The 22,055-nt window shown below is 61.8% G+C and overlaps 1 protein-coding gene across 1 annotated transcript; it reads left to right on the top strand.

Moving 5' to 3' along the window:
* The first annotated feature begins 212 nt into the window (after positions 1-212).
* Positions 213-21,707, top strand: LOC121475505 (proline dehydrogenase 1, mitochondrial-like). The gene is made up of 14 exons (XM_041728815.1): positions 213-523; positions 5,087-5,295; positions 10,162-10,196; positions 10,544-10,693; positions 12,209-12,273; positions 12,475-12,591; positions 12,992-13,071; positions 13,780-13,861; positions 15,193-15,285; positions 15,373-15,519; positions 16,291-16,466; positions 17,511-17,609; positions 20,966-21,054; positions 21,126-21,707. Exons 1-14 carry the CDS (start codon positions 251-253, stop codon positions 21,311-21,313), a joined length of 1,803 nt encoding a protein of 600 aa, XP_041584749.1. The 5' UTR covers positions 213-250; the 3' UTR covers positions 21,314-21,707.
* Positions 21,708-22,055: the final 348 nt, after the last annotated feature.

Raw genomic sequence — 22,055 nt, 5'->3', positions numbered from 1 at the left:
GGGGGGCGGGGGGGCCCCCGGGGGCGCGTGTCCTGGGGCGGGGCGCGGCGGGGCGGGGCCTGGGGGGCGGGAGCCGTTGGGGGCGCGTCCCGGGGCGGGGGCGGGGGCGGGGGGGCTGCGAGGAGGGGGCGGGGCGCGGCGGGGCGGGGCCTGGGGGGCGGAGCGCTGGGGGCGCGTCCCGGGGCGGGGCGGGGCGGGGCGGGGCGGGCGGCTGGTCCTTGGGCGGCGGCGGAGCGGCGTCCGGCCCGCCATGGCTGCGAGGCGCCTGGTGTCCGCGCTGCGCTCCGGCCCCGCCCGCGTCGCCCCGCTGTCCACCGCGCCCGCCGCCCGGGAGCAGCCTGCCGCGGGCCGGGGGGCGGCGCCGGGCTGCGGGGCGGCGGAGGCCGCGCGGCCGCCGTGGCCGGTCGTGGACTTCGGGAGCCCCCGGGAGGCGTACCGCAGCCGGCGCAGCGGGGAGCTGGTGCGCGGCTGGCTGGTGCTGCGCCTGTGCGCCTCGCCCTGGCTGCTGGCGCACCACGAGCAGGTGTGCGGCGGCCGGGGGGCAGGGGCGCGGCGGGGCGGGGCGGGGCGGGGCGGGGCGCGCCGGCCCCCCGTGGGCCCCTCCGCGGGCCCCTCCGCGGGCTCCGCGGGCTCCGTGGGCTCCGTGGGCTCCGGGGAGCGTTCCTGGAAAGCGGGGGCCGCTTGAGCATCGCTTGCGGCCGGGGCGTCGGGAAGGGACGGGTTTCCCGCGTCCCCTTCCGGGCCTCGTCAATTTTCCCGCGTGCCCGTGACCACCAACTAAAGACCAAGACCAGCTTCTGAATGTTTAAGCTACGGGCCGCCTGCAGTCATGCAACGTTGTCAGCTGAAACCTAAATGGAGCGCTTTCCAGTGTTGCCTAAAGGGATGTCTTGGAGGTGTTGGAGGGTCATGGCCTGGGAACCCAGAGTTCTCAGAAGTGGTGGCTTAGGAGGGAGCTCGCTAGACACGGCCACTGGATGTTGGGGAAAATGGGAAGCCACTTGAGTTACAACTTACTTGTATTAGTCCAACATAGTAACTTGTGAGAAGTCTTGAGGGCTTTGGGGAAGTAAAAAGCAGAACACTGTCTTAGCCAGTGTCAGTCTGGACGTACAGAGAAGACGGTTGTTTTGGGGTGATCCTGGGAACAGCTTGCAGGGTGCAGCTGCTGGTGCTGAGGGTCTGGAAGGCTTTTCATGCCAGAGGTGTTCATTGCTCAAGTGAGACTGTGCTGAGCGGGTGGTGCCACCTCCCTTGGGCGCTGGGGGGCTGGACCAAGGCACCTGCAGCCCTAGGTGAAGGGGAGACCACGGTGCTGGCAGCTGAGGGCCCACCAGGCCGGACTCGGTGAGTGAGGGCACTGTGAGGCCAGCGGAGTGTTGCACGGGGGCTCTCTCCACGGGTTCTACTCAGATGCACCTTAGCACTGATAGTGGCAGGAGTGGAAAGGAAATGAGGAGGAGGAGGGGCAGAGCTGGCGATGTGGAAGCTCCTGGGAAGCCATCTGTGTTTGTGGTAGACGCGGATGCCCTGTGGTAAATTTGTGGCTCTGGAGCACCCAGGCCAACTGGAGAGGACGGTGGAAAGGGACCCTCAGGGGCCGGGGCACCTGGTGGAGGGTGAAGGCTGGGAAGCACCAGTGTCTGAGGGGCAGCCTGAAAGGAGCAGCACATCCTGGAGGAGCAGGGATCAGGAGGGAGGAGCCAGCTGGGGCATGGGGATGACCTGGGAGGAAGTAGCTGCTGCGAGGTCTCTGTGGAGAACACGGAAAGGGTCCTGGCTCGGGCAGCTGGGGCCTCATGGGTCGGCTGTGTAGGACTGGGATGCCAGGGCAGGACTGGTGCAGCCATGCGGCTGGAAGGGAGGAGTGAAGGCTTGGAGCCATCCAGGCCATGTTTGTCTGGTCTCAGCCCTGAGAGCAAAGCCAGGGGAGGAGCCAGCAGAGCTGGGGACCGTGGGGTCCTGTAGGTGACCACTGCCCAATGCCAGAAAGCGCTGCAGTGCGGAGACCACCGTGGGTACCTGGAGGTGTGGGGAGGCTTGGCCCCGAGGATGCCGCCAGGAGCCCACTGACGTGTGCTCCCTGTGGGGCTTGTTAGGCCACAGCATTACTAGTGGTTACACTGGGGTCAGGGGCCTCAGTGCCTGGCCCTGGAGGAGACGGGGCGGAGGCCAGGCTGCAGGGCTGTGGGCTGCTCAGCAGGACCAGTACTTACTCACTTTGTTCTCTGGCCTGTTGTGAAAATTCCTTCTGCTCAACAGTGCGGGTCTGAGCAGCACCTGGTGGCAGCAGCCAAACCTGTTCCTAGGGAGTGTCCGCCTGAAGCAGCCCTGTTTGAGCTGCTGTACTGGTTTGGGACCCAGTGGGATCCCTTCCTTGCCAGAAGACAAGGGTTTAGGAAGCCCACGTGTTCCACGAGAAAGGCTTCTGTGCTTGGGTGTAAGCCAGTGCAGAAGGGGGTAATGAGGACGGGGACAGGATGGTGACTTTGGGGGACAGGGAGGACAGGGAACTGGCCTCACCCCTCCTTGCTCTGCACACATCTGTTTGAGTCTTTTACAGTGAAAACCAGTTTATGTGTTCCTGGTGCAAGTTTCCAAACCCACTGAGAATGCCCCCACCTGGGGCAGAGTGGGGCCTGCCCTCATTTCAGACTGTGCCACCCAGGGGTACACCTGATGCCGCGGGTGTTTTTCAAGGGGTGGCTTTGCTCTGCAGTTAGCTTCAGATCGGCCAGCCCTGCCCCATGTGCTTCCATAGCCCTCTTGATGGGCTGGCTTCCCTTTGCCAGAGTGAGAGGGTGAGTGACTGGCTCGGTGACCTGAGTGGCCTTCCCTGCCATTCCCTCCGAGCCCCGCCTCTCCTTGGGGAGGTGGTCCCTGTGAAGTGCCGGGTGTACAGGAGGTTACCAGCCCGGGATGCCCTGGGCCAAATTCCAGTGTTTGCCTTGCTCCTGCTTCTTTGATTAGCATTGGCTGTGGCTGCTTTCATGCTTCACCAGCAGGTTGAGTGGTTACGACTGCGACCATGTGGCCCACACAGCCTGCATGATTTACCATGTGGCCCTGGACAGGAAAATTTGCTGGCCTGAGAGTAGATGACAGGCATGTTTCCACATGTGGGGATTTCTGAGTTCCCAGAACTGACACGTACAACGGCAGGGGTTTTCCAGAGCCAGATACTGGTTTTCAGGAGTCTGATTCTGCTCCACCTACCACTGGGGTGAAATCTTTGATATAATCAAGATCCAGCATTTCCTCTGGCAGGGGTGCTCTGGCCCATGGGTTCCCTGACTTCTGGCCTGGGCTGCGTAGGGCCAAGGCAGCCTGTCCCCTTCTCCTGAGTTGGCCTTTTATTTTCCATTTCTCATCCTTTTTATAAAAACAGTGAGATGCCATGAAGCCAGGTGCTGCAGAGAGGCAGTGGCAAGGCAGAGGGGATGGCCCGGAGACCCGTGGCCTTGGGATGCCCCCTGGTGCCCTTAGGTGGGCTCCTGAGGCATCTCTGCCAAGCCCCAGCCTGCGATTATGGGCGGGTCTGCCTTTAGGCCAGTGTGGGGCTGCTCAGGGTTGGTTTGGGGATGCAGGTGTTTGATTTGCTCATACTTCTGCTTAGACTAGGGATTGTTCCCTGAAGGCCTGATCCCAAGAGATGTTCCTTAGAAAAGGGTTCTGTTATCCATTAGGCTTGACAGACCTCAGGCTTTTTCTGTCTTGGAGCTGAGTGCCGGGGACAGTGGACACAGGAATTCCTACACAGATGGCAGATGTGTCCCCCCAGCAGCCATCCCTTGCAGCCCCAGGGGACTCTGCTGTCCTCATTCCTTCCTGGCCTGGCTGTTCCTGCTGCAGGAGCTCTGTGCCATCCCCATGCCCTGGCAAGCCCCCCTCTCTGGATCTGAGTTAGCAAACATCTCCCACCTGTCACTCCCTCACCCTGTTCTGAACCACTCCATGGAGGTGGCTTGCTCCTTCGAGGTCTCCCCATAGGATGTGAACTCCTTCTTTTTTTTTTTTTTTTTTTTTTTTTAGATTTTATTGATTTATTGCTGAGAGACACAGAGAGAGAAAGAGAGAGAGGCAGAGACACAGGCAGAGAGAGAAGCAGGCTCCATGCAGGGACCCCGAAGTGGGACTCGATCCCGGGACCCCAGGATCACGTGCTGGGCCAAAGGCAGAAGCTAAACCACTGAGCCACCCAGGGATCCCCAGATGTGAACTCCTTCTTATCCTAGAATTGTACCAGGCCCAAAGCAGAGGCTCAGGACTTTGGGGATGAACGATGGCAGAAATTGGGTATGTGGCAGTGTGGTTGGAGGAGAAAGCTGAGTGGTTTGGGCAGCTGTCTTCCTGAGGGGCACGTCCACTTGAGCTGTAGGTCTTGCTAAGGCCCTGGATGGACTGTCCTAAATCCACTGGTCCCACGATGGGCTCTCATCTCCCAGACCTTGAAGATGGTCACCTGGCTTATTGTTAGCCTCAGGTTTACTGTAGCTGAAGTCAGACTCCATCTGAATTTCCGCGTGTGTTCATCTGCTCGGCAACCACTGGAGGGCCGGCCCCTTGCCAGGCACTGTTTTAGGGACTTGGAATAAGCAGTGAACAAAACATTGAAAAATCTGGGTGCTCGCCTGCTAGAAAGTTGTACCAAATCCTCCTCCTACCTGGCATAACCCAGCAAGTATGGATACAGAGAATGTTACGATGAACTCACCCGCTGCTGTTCCCAGAGAGACCTGCTGTTCATTTCTGTATCCACCGAGTGGTGGTCAGGCACCCGCTCTGTGCCTCTGGGGTCACCCGTGAGCATGCAGGGCAGGGAGGTGAGTGGTGTTGGGGGCAGGGGGGCACTGGGACCTCTGTGGACCTCTGCCCTACGTGAGGAATGGATTCACAGTAGCTACGAGCTGAGAAACCAGCTGCTGCCGGTGGTGCCCACTGGTAAACCAAGGCCAGAGTCGGGGTTGGCCCTGGGGACAGTGTCAAGGCTCTACGGTTGGAGCGAAGGGGGCGGGGGAGCAGGGGTGTCCTGCTGGGGACAGGGGAGCCAGGGTGGCCGGGACAACCCTTTCCGTCTGCCTTTCAGCTGCTCCATCTCACCAGGAGGCTTCTGGGGCAAAGGCTGTTTGAAAAGCTGATGAAGATGACCTTCTACGGGCAGTTTGTGGCCGGCGAGGACCAGGAGTCCATCCGGCCCGTGATCCAGCACAACAGGGCATTCGGAGTGGGCTCCATCTTGGACTATGGGGTGGAGGAGGATCTGAGCCCCGAGGAGGCCGAGCGCAAGGAGATGGAGTAAGGCCTCCCTGGGCATCTGCCCGGAACCCCAGAGCGTCCTGGGCCAGCGGGGCAGGGCTGGGAAGAGGCCCCCGGGCTGGGGGAGCTTGGTCAGCCTGCTCTCCGGGCTCTGTCTGGGGTGCTTGCACTTTTGCTCTGTGCGAAGGGCACCTCCGGGCTCCCTGTGTGCGCCAGGCTGGAGGAGGGGCCGGGATCGGGGATGGCGACTGTGGTCCACAGCCCAGTGTGGCCCGCCTGCCAGGTTTTGTGTGGTCTGCAGGCTGAGAGTGGCTGGGACTTTTTTTTAACTGGTTGAAACAAAACGAGAATGATATTGTGTGACACGGGAAAAGTACATGAAAGTCAAATCACTTTTGCTCGGGGTTGGGGGCAGGTGCGATACGGGCCACAAAGCTGGAGGCCGATGCTACCTGAGTGTCCACAAACAATGTTTGCTGAGCCTGGTGTAGGAGGTGCTCTGGCTTCCTGTTCCAAAGCATCTCATCGGAGGGATCGCTAACCTGCCCCACCTTTGCCTCGCTCCTGGGAGGTTTTCTCTTCTTTTTTTAAAAAAAACTTTATTAGAGAGAGAGAGAATGAGCAGTGGGGGGGAGGGACCGAGAGAGAGAGAGAGAGAGAGAGAGAGAGAGAGAGAGAATATGAGCAGGGTGGGGGGAGGGACCGAGAGAGAGAGAGAGAGAGAGAGAGAGAGAGAATATGAGCAGGGTGGGGGGAGGGACCGAGGGAGAGGGGGAAGCAGATGCCTGCTGAGCAGGGAGCCCGATGAGGGGCTCAATCCCAGGACCCCGGGGTCATGACCTGAGCCACAGACAGACGCCGACCCGACAGCTACCCCTTCTGGGAGGGTTTTCAAATCAGCAGGTGGGCTCTGGTGAGTCCAGGGGTCAGTGTGGCAGGCTGGCCTGGGGTCTCCTCCTGAGGTTACCAACCTTGCTGCAGGGCCTGTTCTCTGGGACAGATGGGCACCTCCCTGACTCACCCTTCTGGGCCATGGAACAGAATTAGACAACAAGGTCACCCTCTGCTTCCTGGGGAGGTAACCGCACAGGAGATCCAGGCAACACCAGCCCTTTCTGTGCAGAATGCATCGTTCTTACGCTAGTAGCTGCACCCTTGCTTGCATCTGGGACCCTTAGTGGGGACAGGCCTGCTGAGTAGCCTGCCCTGTCTGAGACTGGGGTGTTTGCTCTGGCCTGCCGACAAGAGGGGAGGGGAGGAGGAAAGGCATGACCCGAGGCTCCTGCCCTGGGAACGAGGCTCCTGCCCTGGGAACGGAATGTCCAAGCCAAGCAGCAGCAGCAGCAGCAGTGGCAGCGGATTGGCCTGCAGAGCCCAGCCCCTGCCCGGCCATTTGCTGTCTGAAAGGTGGGGTCCTCCAAGTTGGCACCCCTCTGTGTAGTCCTCGTGGGGCGGCCCTCAGTGGGGCTGCCTGTTGAATGACTAATGGGCTCTGTGTCCCTGCTGGGTTGAGGGCTGAGTGGTTTCACAATGAGATTTTCTCCCTCTGGCAGGAAGATTCCTTTCCCAGGGTGATCTGGCTGGCTTCCCGCCTATCCTGCAGGGGGAACCCTGGGAGGTGGGCTGGCCTTGCCCGGGCATGGTGCCTGGTGCCGAGGAGCTGTGCCCCAGGGCCACCCTGATGCTATGAGGAGCTCTGTTTGGTGGGCTTTGGCATGTGAGTGGTGGTCCCTCCCATCCTAACATGGGGACTCCAGCCGATGTCAGTGGCAGGTGTCAAAGCCTCGTGGCTGGCTCTGCTGCCCCGTGGCCCAGTGCCTTTGGAGAGGCCTGGGCTGAGGGGGCAGAGCCAGGCTTGCAGGTGCTGGTTGAACATCTATGCTGTCAAATTGCCTGCCCGACTTACCGGGTGTTCTTGCTCAGGGGGGGCTCCAATACGCAGCCCCCACGCACCCCACCGCCCTGCAGAGACTGCTTCTGCGTCCTGGGGGCAGGGGGCAGAAGTCTGTCTCGCTAATCTTGTCACAAGGCCCACAGACCCTGCTCTGGGGAGTGGTACAGGGGCCACTGCCCCTAACTAAGGTCACAGGAGTTGGGCAAGGGAGGGTACAGGTAGTGCCGAGCCTGCCCTGGCATAACCATATGAGGACAGAAAGGACGGAGGCGTCCGAATGCACGGGGCCGCCAGCAGGCCTCCCGAGGGTCTGAGGAGGGGGCCCAGGAAGGGTTCCCTGGGGTAGCAAGCAGGAGATGGGAGGCTATAGGTGCTGGAGGGAGAGGGCTGGGTGGGACCATGTGTCCCGCAATACCTGATAGAAGGCAGAAGCTGGGGCTTCTAGGAGAGGAGCCCAATGGGGTCTCCCCAGCAGTCTGAGAGCTGTGAGATAGGGGGCTAGGGCACCTCCCGATGGTGGGCTGTGATGAGAACACCCAGGGACAGTGCGTACGGCAGGTAGGTGTCTCAGCTATGCAGACGCAGGGACGGCTGGAGGTGGAGCCCAGGTGCTGGCAGCCGGCCCGGGACTGGCGTGTGCAGAGCGCTCAGAAGACTCAGGTGCTGCCTGGGGCGCCAGGGAGGTGGGTGTGCAGATGGGAGTGAGCTCCACTGGGCTTCCCGCATTGACCTCAGGGCAGAGCCGGCCAGGGCTCCCCTCACTTTCTGCTTTTTCCTAAAAGGCGTCCAGTCAACACATCCTCCCGAGCAGTGAGCTGAGTTTGGAGGCGGCCTAGGGGATGGTTGGGCCTTCCTGCCGCCTCGGCAGCCCTGGTGCTCATGTGCTTCTGCCCTCTGCCCCCGGGGCACACTCTCTTCACCCTTCCAGGTCCTGGGCTGTGCACGTGTGTGTGCGCGTGTGTGTGTGCACAGGGCACTCCCTTCCTTTCCCCACCGATGACATTGCTCCACTGCACCTGGCAGCTGCCGTCTTTGTCTCTTGTGACCCACCCGCCAGGCCTGGTTGAGTGTGAGCCTCGGCCCTCGTGCTGCCGTCTGCTTGGAGGCAGGCCGCTGGGCCCTGAGCACGGGGCGGTGCGGCCCACCCGGTTCCTCTGCTTAGTCCACTGCTACAGGGCTCCTGTCTGGTCTGTGCCCAGGAGGCTCAGGGATGGAAATAGCCACAGCCCCTGTGTCCTGCCGCTGGGCCTGCTGGCAGCCAGGAAGGGGTGGCCTGTGCTGCCTTCACCTGTGGAGCCTAGCTGGGGCCCGGAGGGTGGACAGGCCGGCTGTGGAAATGTTGAGCCACCTTACACCCTGCTGGGCCCCAGGGGGCCTTTTAGATAATGATTTCCCCTGTGAATGGAATGTGGCCTGCCCGGAAGGCGGGCACCTTGGAGGTGGATACTCTGTTACTCTGAGCCACGACTGTGTGGTTACAAGGCAGGCCCGAGTCCCCAGGAGCCACCCTCCTTGCCGATGTGAGGTGGGCTGCAGGTGACCAAGGGGTCACATTGGCACCTTGTTGCGGATGGTGAGGCCTGAGTGATGCTTTTGCCTGGTTGTACCTGGGCCCCAGCCTGAGGCAGCTCCTGGTTCCCAGTGGGGACGCCGTGTGTAGGGCTAACCCCTCCCAGCCCCTGTGGACTGGCCTGACTACTGGGCCGTCCAGGTCCTGACCTGGGCATCCTGGCTCAGAGTTGCCAGATACGGGCCCTGGGGTGGCACAAGAGCCAAGGCCCAAAGGAGGGACTCCTGGAGGGTGGCCTGCAGCCCCAGACTTATTGGAGGAGCCGGGGATGAAAGCCACCGGGGATGAAAGCCGGCGTGGCTCTTTGACTCGGCTTGAGGCCACCAGGGGCTTGAGGCCACCAGGTGCGGTTACCTCCCAGCAGTGTCACCGGCTTCATCTCAGCCTCAGGCGCCCTGGGGGAGGGGGTTGGGGGCATTGCTGTCCTTTTGCGAAATGTGAGTGGAGCCTCAGGAGCCCCAAGGGGCCCAAGCGTTTGGGAGCTCACTGGATAGCTGTGGGGCTTTGGCTGAGCTCTTTCTGTGGTAGCTGGGTCAGGAAGCCGCAGGGCTGCCACCCCCAGGCCCGGGGGAGTGTGGCCAGGGCCCTTCATCTGGGCAGGCTTAGCCGTGATAGGGTGCTGTCCTAGACGGCAGGCGCACTCAGAGGGGGGTGGGGGCTGCTGCGATTCTAGCAGGTCCGGGTGGTGGGGGCGGCAGGTGGCGAGGGCCCAGCCCGGGGACTGCGGGGAGGCCAGGGTGGCTGGGCTGAGCCTGAGGGCGGGGCAGAGGCCACCATGGCCTCAGGCCGCCTCACCGGCTTCTCCTGAGGCTTGGGAGGCTATTATTTGGGTGTAATGGGAGGCTTGGGAGGCTGGGGCGGCCGGGGAGGGGGAGCTTGCATTTTAAAGAAAAATGCTGGTAAATGCTGGTTGTTTCTTGGAAGATTCGCCTCTGGGGTAGGAATGGGGTAGGTGCTGGGGGCGGTGGCTAGGGGTGGAGCTAGCTGCACCTGGCAGGAGCCCAGAGCCCCGACCTGGGGCTCCTGGCGGTGGGAGGCACCTGCATGTAGGGGGCACAGAACAGAGCAGGGCCCTTGCTCCTCGACTCTGGGCATTTTGTGCGTGTGGCCGCCCGGGTCCTTGCCTTGTGGGCCCTGCCTGGCCCGGGCTCCGACTTCCCCTCGGAAGGAGCACCTGCTCTGTGCCTGGGGCTGCGGCCTGGGTGGACTCACTCCTCGCGCTCCCCCCGGGGCTGGGGGCCAGGGCCGCTGGGCCAGGTAGGGGTGTGAGGGGCGGTGACCCTGCAGGCGGGGTGGGTCCGGAGGGAGGGGGTGCAGGAGGCACCCTGGCCGGCCCTCTGGCTCAGCCCCTGGCTTCCTCTGCCCCTGACTGTGCCTCTGACTGCGAGAGGGAACCATGCCTGTCACCTGCAGGCCGTCACCCGCTCCTTCCTTCCTGCAGGTCCTGTACTTCGGCTGCTGAGAGGGAGGGCAGTGGTGAGTTAAGAGAAGGCCCCCCAGGAACGAACGCTCTCTGCGCTTGTCCCCCCACCCCTGCTCGGGGAGACCCGGGTTCGGGGGCCCAGACTTGTGCCCACATGGCTTCTCCCTGGAAGCCTCCACGCCGTTGCTCCAGGTCGGCTGACATCCGTGGGGCCCTGTCAGGGGCCTGGTTCCCTGGCCCTCGTGGGCCCGGCCTGTGATGAGGGCTCAGCCAGGGGAGGGCGCAGGGAGTGGTGGACAGCACGGAGCGGGAGCAGGCCCGCCGGCCGCCCGGGAGGCCCCGCGTTTGCCCAGCGTTGGGCGGGAGCCTGTGTGCTCAGGCCACTTGCCTGCGCCCCTAGGTACGAGTAAGAGGGAGAGGCAGTACCAGGCCCACCCGGCCTTCGGAGACCGCAGGGACGGTGTCATCAGTGCCCGCACCTACTTCTATGCCAGTGAAGCCAAGTGTGACAGCCACATGGAGACGTTCCTGCGCTGCATCGAGGCTTCAGGTGGGGCCCGGCTCCTTGCTGGCTGTACGCCTGCCGGCGGGGCTGGGGTCAGGGCTGAGCCCTGTGTGCAGACATGCTCACGGGGGAAGTGAGTCCAGGCTCTCCGGGTGGCCCAGACAGCCATGAGGTTGACCGCGAGTGACGCGGAGCCACACGTGGGCTCAGGTCATCCTGGGGTCACGCCTGAGTCCAGCCCCTGCCGAAGGAGCCGGGCGCCTCCTCCTGGACACCAGTGCCCAGACGTGAACCTCAGGAAGGCCGTCAGCAGGCTGAGTGGCCCCCCGCCAGGATCCGGGGCTCGAGCCTAGCCACACTGGGCCCTCGGCTTTGCCCGTGGCTGTGCCGCTCCAGGAGCCGGTGCCACGGAGGCCTCCCCACCCAGCTGGCCTCCGGGTGGAGTGTCCACCGAGGGAGGCGAGTCAGGTGGGCCTCTGTGCCCTCTAGTCTCCGGGGCCTCCCCAGCCACAGTGCAGCCCCCACCCCTCCCCATGGGGCCCCAGCAGCCTTCCAATAGGGAACTTTGTACCTTCTGAACCCTGGAAGGGGTGGGAGTGGGTGGTGCTCAGAAGCTGCCTTCTGAGAGCCTTGCTGGGGAGACAGCAGGTGGTCAGGGTGACACTTGGCCCTGGGGGGCCAGAGAAAGGGCTGCCTCCCCGCCTCCAGGCCTGCTGTGCCCGGAGTGAAGGTCACAGACCTGAAGACAGGTCGTGGGTTTCTAGGGGGGAGGAGAGGGGAACGGTTGGGGCCTTCTGTGCTCCACCTTCTGCTGTGTTGGGAGTCTCTGTGTTCTGTGAGCCCTATCCCCCCACCCCGCCCTCGCCTTGGGCAGCCTGGGGTGCTGGTGGCTGGCATGGGAGAGGACACGAGGCAGGGATAAAAGGGGCCGTTCTCCTCGGCTCCTCTGGCCACCTCCCTCCTGGATCCATGCTAACGAACCCCGCCAAGCTGCCTGTTCCCGCCCCTTGGGGTGTCCCAAGCCACCCTGAGTGTTTGTGCTTATGGGCTCCATAGGTAGGGATGCTGTGGTTAGCCACCGGCCGGGATATATGGTTCCTTGGTGGGCTCTCCCCTCCTGTTCAGGGCGGGCGGCGGGGGAGCTGGCAGGGGCTCCTGGGGCCACCCACCTGAGCCCGAGATTGCCGAGCTGCCACTTAGAGCTGCCTCCAGGGAGGGAGGAAGGGGCAGCACGCTGGGAGCAGAAGGCCCAAGGGGGTGGGGGTGGGAGGGTAGCATGGCTGCGGCCCCTGGGAGGGCTGGTGGGGAAGGGAGGAGATATGGCAGCAGGTGGCAGCGGGTCATTCAGGGCTCCCTGGAGGGCTCGGGCCCATCTGTAAGGAAAACCTGGGACCTTGTGTGCTATCGGCCATCGGTAGAAGAGGGTCCCTGCCAGCCCTTTGCAGTCCGTCCCACATCTGGCGAGACGTGTCTGCCTCGAGTACAGATTCTGGGCGCAGGCTCCTGGTCCTCCCCGTTCCCGTCTGGAGCCTTAATGGTTCTTCCTGTGGCTTCCGACAGGCGGAGCCAGTGATGATGGCTTCTCAGCTATCAAGCTCACTGCGCTGGGGAGACCTCAGTTTCTGGTAAGTGCCAGAACCTTCTGCCTGCAAAGAGTTTGTAAGAACTTGGCTGAGCCTCATGCAGTGAGCATGAAGTGAAAGCTCCTGTGTTGGCCCCTTGGTGTTGGGAGCTGGGTACCAGGTGGACCCAGGGGGGCCCCAGAGTCTCTGCAGGGGTGGGAAGCTGGGCATGCACCAGACGGTGGCTCAGGCCTGCACTTGCAGCTGCAGTTCTCAGACGTGCTGACCAAGTGGAGACGATTCTTTCACCAAATGGCTGCAGAGCAGGGGAAGACTGGTCTGGCTGCCATGGATACCAAGTTGGAGGTGGCTGTGCTACAGGTGGGACAGCCTTGCCCTGGTGGGTGTGAGTGGGTGGGCACTGAGGGGCTGGGGGAGGACTGGCCAGGTAGTGTTTGAGGTGGGTTCCCAGAGGCTCCCAGCACCCCGTGTGGCGGCTGGGGTCAGTTGGGAAGGACACGCTGGGAGGGGGGTTGGGGGAGGGGGAGGCTTGCCCTGCAGGTGGCAGGGTGCTGCAGAGCTCTGGGTCTGGGAAGCGGCATTAGGGACAGGAAGGAATAGACCTGTCTGTGAAGCAGAAACACAAACCCGAACTGGATCCCGTTTGCCCTAATGCTGTAATAAGGTCAAAAGAGCAACACGGACGTTCCGGGGGAACAGGGAGTGTTAGTGAACGGGACTAGGGCAGGTACCCAGGACTGGCACCTTCTCATTTCTCAAGGAAAGTGTGGCAAAGATGGGCATCGCCTCCAGGACGGAGATTGAGAACTGGTTCACTGCGGAGACCCTGGGCGTGTCTGGGTAAGCGTGGCCCCCGAGCTGGGAATTCGGGACCATCTACCCGATTCAGTTCTGGTTCCTGCAGAGCCCCCTGGCTTCTCCCAGTCCTGGGTGCCCTCCTGGAGAGCATGGGCCTGAGGTGACAGTGCCGAAGGGCCTTTTCCCTGACACACAGCCGGAGTTGACGGTGCTGGGGTCTGCACGGCCGGGGCTGCGGCTAGGCCAGGGCCAGGCAGGACTACAGCTGGGTGGGAGCGCCCCTGGGCTGGCAGCGCTGCTCACAGAATTATTTGGGTCCTGGAGTAAGTGTGCCACACTCAGCCCTTCCTGGGACCCGTGTGGCAGGCAGGCAGGAGGGTCACGGCAGCTGAGGTCCCGAGGGGACTGAGGTCACCAGGGCCCCTGGGCTGCAGAAGCTGCCCCTTCACACGTGGGGCTTCCCACGTTTGGCTTTTTCCCAGGCCTGCCATGGCCCACGCTGTTCTTGCCGTTTACCCTGGGTTTGTAACAGCCCCCGCCACCCCACTGCAAGAATGTTGTGGTTTAGGTTTCCATTTTGTAAACAGAGGACAATGTGAACATTTTATTTGTCTTTTGGAACTGAACACCGAGGCGGGCTCTGTGGGATTTGGGCTTGGGGTGCCCTTTTAAGGTGTGGGCTGGTGTGAGGACTGCCCCCCCCCCCCCATAGGCCCTGGCGCCCCTGTGCTCATGCAGCTTCTCCCGCAGCACCCTGGACCTGCTGGACTGGAACAGCCTCATCGACAGCAGGACCGAGCTCTCCAAGCATCTGGTGGTTCCTAACATGCAGGTGGCACCCCTCGCCCCTGAGCCCTGTCTCATCGGGGTGCAGGGCTGAGAAGGGAATGTTCCCTGTCCCTTACCCTGGGGCCACGGCTGGCAGGGAGCACTGTCCTTCCTGGCCCCACAGCACCCTATGGTCCGGGGGAAGAGGACAGATCCCCGAGTGCCCCACAGAGGGGCACAGAGACCCATGTCATCTACCCGTGCATGCCGGGCCATCCCAAACCTTGATGGCCTGAAATGGCAGTAATCCTATTATCGCCGGCGCGGTTCGGCAGCTCTGGTTCCTTTGCGGTTGTTCTCGGAGGGTGGTGGGGCCTAGGGTCATTGTGCAGGGGCCCTGCTCACACAGCCGGCGGGTGGTGCTGGCTGTGGGGCAGGGCTTCCTCACCATGCGGTGCCTGGGTTCCCAGGGTGAGTGTCATGCCCACCCCGCCCAAGCCAGGCGGAAGCATCTTTTCCAGCCTAGCCTCACGCATCCCATAGCGTTACCTGGGCCCAGTTGTGTGTGTGAAAAGCAAATCGCCAGGCCAGCCTGTGTTCAAAGGGAGAGGAATGAGCCCCCCTCCCTGCTGCCCCTCTTGCCTGTGGGAGGTGCCAGGACTCTGCACCCTGTTTGAAAACCCCCGTCAGGCTGGGCTGTAAAGCAGCAGCAGAAGCACCTTGGGAAAACATCCCGCCAACCGTGCCTTCCACAAGCATCTGGCCCCAGTGGACTGAGGGCCCATCCCCCAACTGAGACACAGGGCCAGCAGAGGGGAAGCTTAAGGCCCCTCCAGGAGTGCCCTGGGCAGGTGTTAGTGGGCATGTGGCGCTAGCATGGTCATGGGCATGGGGCCCGGTGCTGTACGAGCCTTCAGGGAAAGGCCACCGTCTGGGGATGGTGCCTCTGTCCCCGCTGCGAGCTGTCCCCACCTCCCTGTAGCCGCAGTTCTTCCTCCGAGCCCTCTCCTTGCTGGGAGCTGCGTCCTGGGTGATTGGATGGGTCAAGGGTTACTTCCTTACCATTGTCTGGGGGCAGGAGGGGGATGTCCTGCAAGGGTCCTGGGGAGGCTGTGGGAGCAGACACCTCGGGTGCAGGCCTGACCTGAGGCGGCTAGCCCTGTGAGTCAGAGGGTGGTGGCTGGCAGTGACGTTCTGGGGTACCATGTGGCCTCGGGGCAGGGCACTGATCTTTACTAAAAAATAGGGAAGGGGGGCCGTGGGGATGAGGTGGCCTTGCTGGTCCTGGGGACCATGCCCTGGGTGTTGGTGAGCCCTGCACACGGGGGAGGGGGCTGCCCTTTGGGCAGGTAGGGTCTTGAAGCCCGGCTGCAGCCTGACTACACGCCGCCCCAGACAGGACAGCTGGAGCCTCTGCTGTCACGGTTTACTGAGGAGGAAGAGCTGCAGCTGACGAGGATGCTGCAGAGGATGGACATCCTGGCCAAGGTCGAGGACCCTGAGCATGCCCAGAGAGGGGGGTGCCTGGCTTATCGGACCCCAGTCGAACCCCCCGTCCCCCCCTGCACCTCTTAGAAAGCTGCCGAGATGGGCGTGCGGCTGATGGTGGACGCCGAGCAGACGTACTTCCAGCCGGCCATCAGCCGCCTGACGCTGGAAATGCAGCGCAAGTTCAACGTGGAGAAGCCGCTCATATTCAACACGTACCAGTGCTACCTCAAGGTACTGGCCCTGCCTGCTGCCTGCTGCCGGCCTCTCCCGACGCCTGCTGGTGCTGGGGAGGAGGCCTTGAGCAGGAAGAAAGGCTCAGGACCCTGTCACCAGCTGTGTGCCGGCCCCTTCTGTGGGCCTCCTGTCCCAGATGGGTGTAGAAGGGGTAGGAGGGAGGCGGGGGGGCCTTTGTACAGTCCGCTTCATGTGCTGTAATCCTTGCATGCCGAAGGCCTCACAAGTCACGGGTTTTTCCTGCCACTTTTTAATTCGGGTCCCTCTGAGGATCCGATTGAATGCACTGGTACCCGCCCCCCCCCCCCAAGACTTGCTCAAAATTTGGCATGTACCTCAGGGAGCCTGGGGTCCCTTCAGGGTGGGATCGGTGAACACAGACCTGGGCTGGGCTGTTCCGGAATCAGGCAGGTATTTGGAGGACATGGCGTGGGATCCGGGCCGATGTCCCGAGCATGCAGGACCCCTGCCCCCCAGTCAGCCTGAGGAGACCCTGGAGCCTGCCGTGGCTGCTGGCACCTAGACCGGCCCCTGGCAGGTTGTCCCCAGGCCACACAGAGGAATCCTCATTTCTTAGAGACAGGTCAACAGGCCTTCCTTACCTGTGCTTGTCTCTCAGCCCCCCTAAGCCCCTGCAGGCTAGGCAGCTCCTGCTGGCCCTGCGGTCTCACGGTGACTGTACCCTGGGGGCACCTGGGTCTTAGGGAACAGACAGGCCAGGGGGGGCATCATCCTGGTCCTTGTCAACTTGCGGCCCTGGTCCCACAGGACGCCTATGACAACGTCACCCTGGACGTGGAGCTGGCTCGCCGTGAAGGCTGGTGCTTTGGGGCCAAGCTAGTGCGTGGTGCCTACATGGCCCAGGAACGTACCCGCGCCGCAGAGATCGGCTACGAGGACCCCATCAACCCTACGTACGAGGCCACCAATGCCATGTACCACAGGTGCGCCAGCCCTCCTGGGCCCTCAGGGCTTCGTGGCTTCCTGGGCAGGGCTGCTGGAACCCACCCCATGTGACCCCCATCTGAAGATGGGGCAGGCCTGCGAGTCAGAAGCCTCCGTAGGACCAACATTATGCTTGAGGCCGGAACTGATGATCTCCTCTGCTTTTGGTCTACCCTTTCCCAGAACTATGAAGGTGCATTTTTAGTACAGAAAAGTCTACTGAATAAATCTAAACTGGCCTAGGTCCCCCGCCAGCTCCCGTGCACACCCAGGACCAGGGAGATGCCCCGAGCAGCCCTCCTGCCTTTTGTGGTACAGAGTCGTCAGCTCTTGTGCACCTGCTTCTGGTCTGTTGGCCTTGCTGACACTCGTGCAGCAGGACATGCAGAGCCCGTGCTTTCTCTCCAGGAGGCCGTGGGTGTCTGCCCGCCCTGGCTCCTGCCCCCTGCCGGCAGCGCCCTGCTGCTTTCTTAGAGCTCCCCGGTGTGCCAGGGGTGTACTCACGCCAGCTCTGGCATCATGCATCCTTTGTGCCCTTGCTTCTCCATGTGACACCCATCTGGATTCTCCTGTGTCACGTGCAGGCCCGAGGCGTGAACCCAACAGCCAGCAGGGTGCCCATCTCTGTGAGCTCTGGGTGGCTCGGCACCTACCTTGCCCCCGTGCACTCACGGGCAAGGACACAGTTGTGGCACGTTCCTGGCCATGGAGTTGCTGTGTCCGAGGACATACACCGTCACTGCCAAATGGTAGCATCCTCACACCGCCCCCCAGGCCTTTCACTTCCTTGGGGACCGCTTCCCAGAAGCGAAGCCGCACCAGTCATGGGTGCCTGGGGCACTGGGACTTGCCCCAGCTAGTTCCCTGCCGCACATCTAGCCCAGGAGCTGCTGTTTGCTTTCCTGCCCAAGAGGTGCTGAGGAGTGACAGGTGTAGCCCTGGTCCCACTGCTGTGGCCATGCTTGGGAGGAATGGGCCTGCTGGATGGCCCTGGGCCTGCCTGTGGCCTCTGCAGGTGGGGGCTCATGTGGCACTCCCCTCAGGTGCCTCAACTATGTCCTGGAGGAGCTGAAGCACAACAGCAAGGCCAAAGTGATGGTGGCCTCCCACAATGAAGACACGGTTCACTTCACGCTGCGCAGGTAGGCACCCCCTCTAGCAGTCTAGTGCTCCCCAGCCGGGGAGGGGCTCGGGATGAGTGCCATGGAAGCACGTGCCGCGACCTGCCAGACGCGGTGGTACTCACAGGGTAACGTCTGTGCGGCGACCTGGAGCGGCAGCTTTGGTGTCCTGCGGGCCCCTGCCTCCCAGGCCCGAGTGGCCTTGGCGCTGCAGTAGAAAAGGCTGCCGGCAGTTACTCTGGTTTTTAAAATTAGTACCCGCTTTATTGAAGTTGTGAATTCGAAAACCAGGTCTCATTAGGTGATTTAAATAGCTTACTGCCATACCCAAGTGCAGCGTGTAACGTGGGCCACCCTCAGGAGGTGGCTGGCACATCATCTCACTCATAAAGAATTTCTTTCAATGCTTTAAACTGCATTTAGAATTTAATATAGTCTGTTTTCTCTTTAAATGCCTGCCCTGTGGAACAAAACTTTGGTAGAATCCAGACAAGTCAGATAGAGGAATAAGGTGAGGTACATTCACGAATACCCCAGTGTCATCCCCCTGTTGTGTTTTCTGTCCTAACCCAGGCAGCACCATGTGGGGGCAATTCTGTCTACCCCGGTTGCCACCTTCCTGGGCTTGAGGCCCCCAGCATAGTGGCAGCGGCCTTCCCGGCCCTTGCCTCTCCCAGGAGCAGAGCAGGGTGCTCAAGGCTTGGGGCTGAGCCAGGCTTCGGGAAGGGGCGATGAAGGAGCAGCCGGGGCAGGGTGCAGCTGGAGCGGGGCGCAGCCAGGCTGGGTGCCTTCAGGGTGCCTCCTGATGAGCTGACACTGGTCGCTCCACACTCGTTCGGGGACGCGGCACTTACTCTCCACTTGTGACCGCACAGCTTTTTCACAGCCTGAAACTACCGCTGACAAGCATGATTTCTAATGCACAGTGGCCACGGCCATCAGGGTGAGGACAGGAGCGCCGAGGCCACCAGTGCCACCCGGGCCGAATGCATACTGTGGCGAGGCTCCCTTGCAAGAGTCCCCGCTAGGGTGGTGTGGCTGTTTCCCTGGGACGGCTGGGGGGCCGAGTGGCGTCCCAGCTGGATAGGACTGTTCTGTCTTCCTCCCTCCATCCCTAGGGACTTCCCAGGTGCTCATTTCCTGCCTCGGATGCCCCGTCCTTGTCACCGGATGTCACAGGGTCAGGAGCACCTTCTATGTTCAGTGCAGAAACAAAAAAATTAGTTGTAGCCTGACTTTTAAAACAGATACCTGATTAAGTTGCAAATCATAAAAGCTGGTTTTCCTTAGACTTAAAAATACTACTCTGTGATGGAGATTTGATCAAAGCTTGAACCCCTCGGGCACCAGGGTCCTCCACTACCACTAGACGATGTACACCAAGAGCCTCCCCTGCCCCTGGCAGGGCAGCTGGGAAGCTGCGCCCCTGCACAGGGCAGGCCCCCGTGGGGGTCAGCGGTGTGGACGGTGCCCCCTTCCCGGGTCTCAGTTATGAACTCAGCAGCTTCGGTGGGCCGCCAGCGGGGATCACAGGTAGTCCACTCAGACACCAGTCACGCGGAGGGCAGTGCAACTAAGTCAGAACCTGCCCTCAGAAGGGCTTCCTTTCTCCTGTCTTCTGAACCTTCCCACCAAGAGCTGTGTATCTTCACCATCTTAGCAGGGGCGGCCCCCAGCCCTGGACACAGCTTTCCCCCGGCTTGAGTGCCAGCCGAGCGCTCTCATCGCCCCCAGGGGCCGTGCCAGGCTCCCAAGTACCACTCGCTCCACGGATGTCACGGCGAAGGCTCCCCGCACAGCTCCCTGCTCCTGCTCGGGGGGCCGGGGAGCCTGCAGCAGCTGGGGCTCGCCTTCCCCGAGGAAGCAGCACGGGTCTCTAACTCCACACCAGGGATCTCAGTCTGATAGCCTGTGTCAGCTTTGGCCGAGTGGCAAACCAACTCACAACTCAGAGACCTGAACTGCAGTATATTCTGTGGGTTTGTCTTGCATCTGTGGTCAGCTAAAGCCTGACTGGCCCTAAATGGCTTCATTCATTGGCAGGGGCGGCAAAGGGGACCGCATCACATGTCCAATTTCCGATAGGCCGGGCTTTGCCACATGGTGGTCTCGGGCTTCCAGAAGTCCTGGAGAGGGCAAGCCTCTGCCCACATCATATTTGCTCTTGTCCTCATGGCCAAATAAGTCCAGAGGCCTAGCCCAGATGGCAGGTGGAGGGCCCCATGTGCTGGACAAAGTTGCAGTCACAGGGCAGAGGGTGTGGAGAGTGGTCAGCAGCGGTCATTGTGGGAGCCACTGGAATGTCCCACCACCAGAGGTCAGGAGGGCAGCAGTAGTGTGGCAGCCCTGCTCTAATAGGGTTCGTGTTCCAGCGGGGGACAGAGATACTGGAGACCAGAACAACATGGTAGAGACTGTGGCCCGCTTTGGCCTGTGTGGCCCCCACATTGGAGCCAGACTCTGAGGGAAGGAGGGAAAGGGCCAGTGGGATGACCCTTATGCCAGGGCGAGGTGTCCTCAATGCTCTGAGAGCCAGGGGTGCACACTCCTGGGCCGGCAGCCTGCGTGGGGAGGAGGAGGACTCAGGCTGAACATGCCTGGAGGTGGAAGGACAAAGGGAGGTTTCAGAGCGCTGGTGCAGACACGTGGATACAGGAAGCTGGAGGTAAAAATATGGGAATCCTCAGCCAGTAGACATTTCAAACCCTGGGAATTTTGGTAAGATCCTGTGAGTGGGGAGGTATGAGGACAGGAAAGGACGCTCGACAGAGTTGGGTGGGCCACCCACCCCAACATCTGAGCACTATAGAAATGTTCCATTAGCCACACAAAGAACACCCAAAATATTACCTGTATTCAGTATTTCGGAAAAATGCATTCTTTTTTCCAGTTTGATGTGGAATTCAAAATTCCATGTGTGTTCAGTACCTGCAGCCCATCTCAGTGTAGATCAGCTGACTTGTAAAGAATCCATGGCCTCCAGGGGCTGGTGCTGCTCTACGGGGCGGAGCAGCCAGCAAGGGGAGGACAAGAGACCTGGTGGGAGGGAGACACTGGGGATGTGTCTCTGAAGCAGAGGGGCTCAGGAAGGGCCGGGGCGGGGGGGGGCCCTCTGAGAGCCTCCCCAGGCCACACCTTGGGGCAGGCTTGCCTTGCTGGGCAGGGCACCAGAACAGAGGTCAGGGTGGACAGGAGGCAGGGGAAGGAGGGAACTTGGTGGCCACAGGCTGAGGTGGGAACCAGCAGGGCAGGGTTTTGGGCGGCACAGAGCCTACACCTGTGCCCCAGACAGCAAGGGATAGAGGTTAAATTGTATGTTTGAGAATCTGGGAGTGGCACTGGGGCAGGGGCTCACCTGCCACCTCGTCTGTCTATAGGATGGAGGAGCTTGGCCTGTACCCTGCCGATCGCCAGGTGTACTTTGGACAGCTACTGGGCATGTGCGACCAGATCAGCTTCCCACTAGGTGAGCCAGGCCTCTGGGGAACAGGGTCGGGGTGTCCAGGGCTGGGACTCACTGCTCCTGCCTGTGTCCAGGCCAGGCCGGGTTTCCTGTGTACAAGTACGTGCCCTATGGCCCTGTGATGGATGTGCTGCCCTACCTATCTCGGCGTGCCCTGGAGAACAGCGGCGTCATGAAGGGCGCCTGGCGGGAGCGGCAGCTGCTGTGGCAGGAGCTCAAGCGGAGGATCCGCACAGGCAGCCTCTTCCACCGACCAGCCTAGCGTTTGTGGGCAACTGGCGTCACCCACCTTCAGACTTGACCTCCAGCCCTTCCCAGGGCCCCCAGCCCAATGCCATAGCCGTAGCCCAACCCCAGCCTCATGTGGATTCACCTTTTTATGCCCAAGACTGAGACCTGCTGGAAGTGGCCTCCGTGCTCTTGCTCGGGATGTGGGCATGCAGGGGCTGTCTGGTGCCTGCCAGAGCTACTGGGGACTGTCAGGAAGGAGTGCCTTTCCACACGACCCTTCTCTCTGCCTGCTCCCATGAACCTGGACCCCAAGGACCACCCTGTAAGCCAGGGTTCACCCAGCCCACACCCTAAGCCCCACAGGTGGGCAGCTGCCGGGCTAGGGAGCTGGCCTGGTCAATAAACCAGTACTGCTGCAGCCCTCAGCTTCATGCCTGCAGTGCTCTCTCACGCCTTCCCGTGGGATCAGCATCAAAGATGGAGTGGCCCTGATGGCTCTGCCCCTCTGGCACCGTGTGTCCCTGGGGCCCGGCCCACCATGGGTGGGGCAGACCCACCCATACCTCCCTTCAGGCTGTATCACAGATTAGGCTACCTGGGGTGCTGGACACTCACACCCCAGGATGACAGCAGGGTCCCTGGGCTCAGACCAGTGCAGGCAGGATGTTCCTAGGGGTGGGCCTGGTGCTTCTCCACCCCAGAGCCTTTCTGCTGCTCTGACAGGAGCAGACTCCTGGCTGCCCACGTACTTCCAGTTTCTCCGAACGACCTAG

This window comes from Vulpes lagopus, chromosome 14 (genome assembly GCF_018345385.1).
Source record: "Vulpes lagopus strain Blue_001 chromosome 14, ASM1834538v1, whole genome shotgun sequence".
Taxonomy (NCBI): Eukaryota; Metazoa; Chordata; class Mammalia; order Carnivora; family Canidae; genus Vulpes; species Vulpes lagopus.
Note: the sequence above shows the minus strand (reverse complement) of the source record. Positions and strands in the feature narration are given on the sequence as shown.